General features: G+C 53.6%; 1 protein-coding gene across 1 annotated transcript; it reads left to right on the top strand.

The window, feature by feature from the left end:
- Positions 1-2,401: 2,401 nt before the first annotated feature.
- Positions 2,402-4,267, top strand: LOC133914697 (pectinesterase-like). Its single transcript, XM_062357748.1, has 2 exons — positions 2,402-3,470; positions 3,564-4,267. The coding sequence occupies exons 1-2, from the start codon at positions 2,402-2,404 to the stop codon at positions 4,265-4,267; spliced, it is 1,773 nt and encodes a 590-aa protein (XP_062213732.1).
- The last annotated feature ends 1,733 nt before the right edge of the window (positions 4,268-6,000 follow it).

Below are 6,000 nucleotides of genomic sequence, written 5' to 3'. Positions count from 1 at the left end.
TGTTCCTCATTCCTACAATTGAACATGATCGCTCCCTTCCCTTCTATCTCCACACGCAAGTCGTCGTCGAACCTCACCGAGCTGTGCACGGTTTTGTCCAGGGACACTATCATGGATTGATTCCTAGTCATGTGATTACTCGCGCTGGTGTCGAGATACCACACGTCACAGCCAGCATCCATGGGGATCACACGCTCTTCATTGAGGAAGACATGCTGAACTGGAGTATCAGAGTTGCCACTGTCTATGTCGTGTTCAACCGCGTGCTTGGTAAGCAGGAGAGAAAGTTGATCATCCAGAGCTTCGACTAGGTGAGCCTCCTCCTTGCGTTCCCGCCTCAGCTATCGGTAATCACACACCTAGTGCCCATATTCTCCATAATTATGGCACTAATCACGCGATTTGTGTTTGCCTTCCCGGGTGGCGTCATCCACCATCTTCTTCAGCCTCAGCTTCCCTTGTCGGCGAGGATTGCAGCTTGTCCTCAAGCTGCTTGATGTGTCCCCGTCGCCCTGACGCTGCTTGTGCTTGGCTAGCCACTCTTCTTCTATTAGCAGCAATTTGCCACCCGATGTGTTTACTCCTGCAGACGCGCCCAAATCATGGTGCTCCTCTATCGCCTTGAGTTGCCCCACCAACTCTTCCACAAACATCATGCTGAGATCAAGTAACATCTCAATTGACATCGTGATCTATGAATACTTGGCAGGGATGATACGCAGGAACTTATGGACCACCTCTTCATCACTTCTGTCGTCTCTGAGAATCCACAGATTGTTGATGAGGCCAGTGAGGTGCATCACAAAATCATCCATGGATTCCCCATCACGGAACGCCATGTCCTCAAATTCCTGACAAAGTATATGGACCTTGGCCTTGCGCACTCAGTCCACTCCCATCCGCATGGTCTTGATTGCCTCCCATGCATCCTTGGTGCTCTACTTGCTGGCCAAAGAAGACATCATCTCCTGAGGAACAATGTGAAGGATGGCCTCAAGCACTATCCTGTCTTCATGAAGCTTGACACCATTGTGGTCGACCACCTCCCACAACCCTCTCGCTTGCATCGTCACCTTTATCACGAGCAACCACTCGATGTAGTTTGTTCGCGTGAGCATCGGATATGGTGCTGATCTTCCGACCTCTCTCACTACATGATGTACCACCAGCTCATGACCTACAGCGCCACCTGCACTGCTACCGCCTAATTGAGTCCTAGGATGAGGTGGTGACAATGAACATTGACATGGAGTCTCAAACGATCCCGACATGGCTCGATCATGACACCAGATGCGGTATCTGGCTCTAATACCAATTGTTATCGTAGCTGGGGATCCGCTCGATCTACTCGCGCCTGCTCTGGAATGCTCACACTCGCACTTTGACACAAATTAGCGAATTGCCAGGCGCGCTACATTTACTGACGGAAGTTCAGAACTAGGCAATGTTTTTTGTGCTAGCTGATTCGACGTCAGCAACGAGTTTTACCATTGATTAAGTAAGCAAAACGAGATGTGAATTACATGGCCTAATGGCCTGACAAACTAGCTGCTCACCCGAACGTGCCATCCCACGCTTAGGTCTTGCCGCCATCCTAACTGATGCTAAATTGACGATCCTGAAAAAGCAACTAAGTGTTGAACATAGTCTTCCTGATCAACCAGGCATTGCACACACTTATTCAAAAGAACAACTATGACATGATTAATAATCCAAACAAGCACAGGAATAGACGGCCTGGCGGTGGTGAGGAGAAGGGAATTACCCGAGGTCTGGACCTTGGCCGCCGCGCGGTGGGGAGGGACCAGTCGACCTTTATACCACTGCGAGCTCCAAGGGTGAAGACAAGGAGATGCTCCCGGACTCCCGGACAACATAGGCCTCTAGATCTAGTAGGGGTGCAAGGAAGTGGACGTTGGGTAGAGAGAAGGTGGATGAAGGGCACGATGCAGCGATGGGTGGTGCAACCTTGGAATGGGAGAGAAGGGAGGGGAATGTGGGAAGGAGTAGTAGTTGGGATAAAGACAGTTCTTTTATATAAGTAGATTGCAACAACAAATACCCACCTTATGCAAGACCCACCTTACTTAACCGGGTAGTATACATTGCTCTTGCAGAGAGAGAGAGAGGCGTAACGCCCGGTTATAGAATCTTCCCAGCACAAATCCAACAAGCCTCTTCCTCAGAACAAGGACAAACCGCAACTCTGTACCAAACAGTCATCAACCAAACTAAAACAAACTTCCACAAAATTATTCCTAATCATAGTCTGTCACTTGATCGTTCTACGCATTCCTTCCATACATAAATATATGAAACTGATTCCCCGTGTTGCGTCCTGCGTCGTACCCGCCGATCAGAATTGGACTCGCGCCGCGTCCAGCTCCGGTTGCGCGCGCCAATGTCGTCGTCCAGCAGTGACGCCGATGGCGGCCAGTCGCGCAAGAGGCTCGTCATCGGCGTCCTCTCTGTGTGCCTGCTCGTCGCCATGGTAGTCGGCACGGTCGCGTTCCTCCTGACGGAGAAGGTCGAGGAGGACTCCGATCTCAACAAGCGCACCATGAGCACGACGACGCGCACCGTCGACCTCTTCTGCGCGCCCACGGACTACCACGGCACGTGCCAGGAGACGCTGGAGAGCGTGCTGTCGCGGTCGTCGGACCCGGCCGACGACCCGCACGCCGCCTCGGCCGCCGCCATCACCGCCGTCGAGAGGGAGCTGGCGCGCGGGTTCAACCGCTCGTCTCTGCTGGACGCCGTGCGGCAGAGCAATGACACCCTGGTGTGGGAGGCCGTGCACGACTGCCGGATGCTCCTGGACGACTGCCGCGGCAACGTCGAGCGCGCGCTCTCCAGCATCGCATGGTGCGGCGTCGACGGACCCGCGCAGGACCTCCAGGCCTGGCTAAGCGCGGTGATCACGTTCCAGGGCTCCTGCGTCGACATGTTCCCGAAGGGGGAGATCCGCGACCAGGTGAAGGCGACCATGCAAAAGGCGCGCGAGATATCGAGCAACGCCATCGCCATCATCCAGCAAGCAGCGGCCCTCGCCGCCATGCTCGACCTTCACACCGACGTGGTCGACGGCGGCGGCGACAAGAGCAAGGGCAATGACACCAACCGCCGGCTCGAGGAGTCCGTGTCCGTCCCCACGTGGGTGCCCAAGGAGGACCGGAAGCTGCTCGACGGCAAGGGCGGACGGCGCAAGGTCGGTCTCACGCCCAACGTGACAGTGGCCAAGGACGGCAAAGGAGACTTCACCAACATCTCGGCCGCGCTGGCCGCCGTGCCGCAGAGGTACCAGGGGAGGTACGTCATCTACGTTAAGGAAGGCGTCTACGACGAGACGGTGAACATCACCAACAGGATGGCCAACGTGACAATGTACGGCGACGGCTCGAAGAAGTCCATCGTGACGGGCAGCAAGAACGTCATCGACGGCATAAGGATGTGGAGAACCGCTACTTTTGGTATGGAAAAACACAGGCGTTCATTGATCGATACGTGCATGCATGAACGAACAAAAGTGACCGTACATGTTGTGTTGCATGGCATGCATGCAGCGGTGGACGGCGACAGTTTCGCGGCGATGAGGCTGGGCATCCGGAACACGGCGGGGGTGGAGAAGCAGCAGGCGGTGGCGCTGCGCGTGAAGGCCGACAAGGCCGTCTTCTTCAATTGCCGAATCGAGGGCCACCAGAACACGCTCTTCGCGCAGGCCTACCGCCAGTTCTACCGTAGCTGCGTCATCTCCGGCACCGTTGACTTCATCTTCGGGGACGCCGCGGCCGTCTTCCAGCGTTGCGTGCTGCTCGTCCGGCCGCCGCGGCCGGGGCAGCCCGCTGTGGCCACCGCGCACGGCCGCCGCGACCACCAGCAGACCACCGGCTTCGTCGTGCACAAGAGCAGCATCATCGCCGACGAGCGCCTCGCCAGCAACCAGTCGGCGTCGACGGCGACCAAGACATACCTCGGCCGGCCGTGGAAGGAGTTTGCGAGGACGGTGGTGATGGAGTCCGTCATCGAGGGCTTCGTGCACGGGCAGGGGTACATGCCGTGGGAGGGCCAGGACAGCCTCGGCACGGCCTTCTTCGGCGAGTTCGGCAACACCGGCGACGGTGCCAACGTCACCGGGCGGACCGAGATGAAGGGGTTCCACGTGATGGGCAAGGACAAGGCGGTGCAGTTCACGGTGGGAAGCTTCTTGCACGGCGCAGAGTGGATACCGGAGACCGGCACGCCGGTGAGTCTAGGACTGTCCGGCTGATATGGATCATTGCGTGCGCACACGATGTGTATATGTACGTGCACGGCGCACCTGATCAGTATGCACAAGCGTTTGTGTATGTACATGTGTATGCATAGTTGATTGGGTTAATCTGTGATGTATGTAGAAATCACTACAACAGAACGGGTCATTCGGCACCGGATCATCAGTGTCGGCTAGATCAGAACTGATACTGATGAAGTATCTGTAACATCCTAAATTTTTAATTTTTACAATAGTTTAAAATTTACTAGAATTAAATATGAGTTGTAGATTTAGTTCAATTTAGAAGGAAAATAATTTCTAAATTTAATTTATCATAGATTATATTTTTGTTTGATGCATTCATGCCGTAGTAGTTACAATATATTTTATGTGTGGAAAGATGTTTGTAAAAATTCGCTAGAATGTGCTCGTTTGAAATATCTTTTGAAAATGGTTCAAAATTAAAATGAAAAAAAAACAATTTCCTAATTCCTAAAGCTTTCCGCGCCTTTTTCCTCTCTTAATCCGGCCCAAACATCTCTCTCTCCCCACTCTCCTCCTCTCCTTTCGGCCTGGCCCGGACCGCCTTCCCCCTCCCTCTCCCACTAGGCCGAAGCCCATGATCTTTCTCCCTCCCCCTCCATTCTCTCTCGGGCCAAGCCCGCTCGCCCGAGCTGGCCTCCCCATTCACCCAAGCCAGTCACCCTCTCTCTGTAGCGCGGGCCCGTGTCGAGCCACGCCACAATCGAGTTGTGAGCCCTGGCTCTTCTTCCACTCTTGTCGGCTCTATCCCCTCTGCCACCGTGCCTCTCCGCGCCCTCTCCCCTCTCAAAAACGGCTAGATTCAAAGCATTAAGCCCCATCAAGGAACCCTCATCCGTTTCCCCCTCCTTAATCCTTCTCTAGTGCTCAATCAAAGCGAAAACCACCAGCCTTTATGGCCATCATCGCTACTGGCTGTTTCTCTCCGCCGCCCGACTGCTCTGCTCTCCCTCGCGCCTATTTAAGCATTCGTACACCTTCATGGAGAGGTTTTGCACCCAATCCACTCTCTCTCATCACCTCTCTTTGCATGTAGCGCCGTCACCACAGTCTTCTTCCCCGTCTCCAATGAAATTATGTCGTCGCTTCCTTTCTTCGCGGTTGTGTCATCTCCGGCTGGTTTGACCCTCTCTTCGGCACTGCAAGTTCCCCTAGAGCTGAATTCGTGGCTCGTCGTCGTTGTTCGACCGCCCAGAGCACCTCTCCCAACGCTGCACCAACCTCGTCGCCACCTTCTCTATCGCTCCGGCGTTCAAGGTGAATCCCTGTTTTCTGCCACTCGTCAACAAAGCTTTGCTGCCGGAACGCCATTCGGGCCGCTCTCCGACCACCCGCCGCCGTGCACAGCCCCTACGGCGTTCTGGTCCATGGTGGACCCATGGACCGAGGGCTTTCCCTTTGGTTCACTGCCCATAGACCCGGTCCACGTGATTTTTCAATATAAAAAATATTCTAATTTTGTTTTATATTGTTAGCATGTGCAATAAACAAGATTTTCAGGGTAAAAGAAATCTAGAAATTCTCTGGAGTTAGGTTAATTTTGTAGAAAAACCCCTAGAACTTCAAAAGCTTTTAACTTTTTGCTCGTAGCTCCGATTTGGGCGATTTTCGCGCTCAAATTCTCATAGAGATGAGTAGAATCTTTTTATAAGGTTCTTACCTAGTTTCAATACTGTTTGATATACTATTATTAGTAGTTTTTCTTG

Source organism: Phragmites australis, chromosome 4, assembly GCF_958298935.1.
Source record: "Phragmites australis chromosome 4, lpPhrAust1.1, whole genome shotgun sequence".
Lineage (NCBI taxonomy): Eukaryota > Viridiplantae > Streptophyta > Magnoliopsida > Poales > Poaceae > Phragmites > Phragmites australis.
This window is presented reverse-complemented; position numbering and strand designations above follow the sequence as displayed.

Coding starts and splice junctions, on each gene's coding strand:
- LOC133914697 (XM_062357748.1), top strand. CDS start 2,402: ATGTCGTCGTCCAGCAGTGACGCCGATGGCGGCCAGTCGCGCAAGAGG. Junction 3,471..3,563: donor GTGGAGAACCGCTACTTTTG/GTATGGAAAAAC, acceptor GCATGCATGCAG/CGGTGGACGGCGACAGTTTC.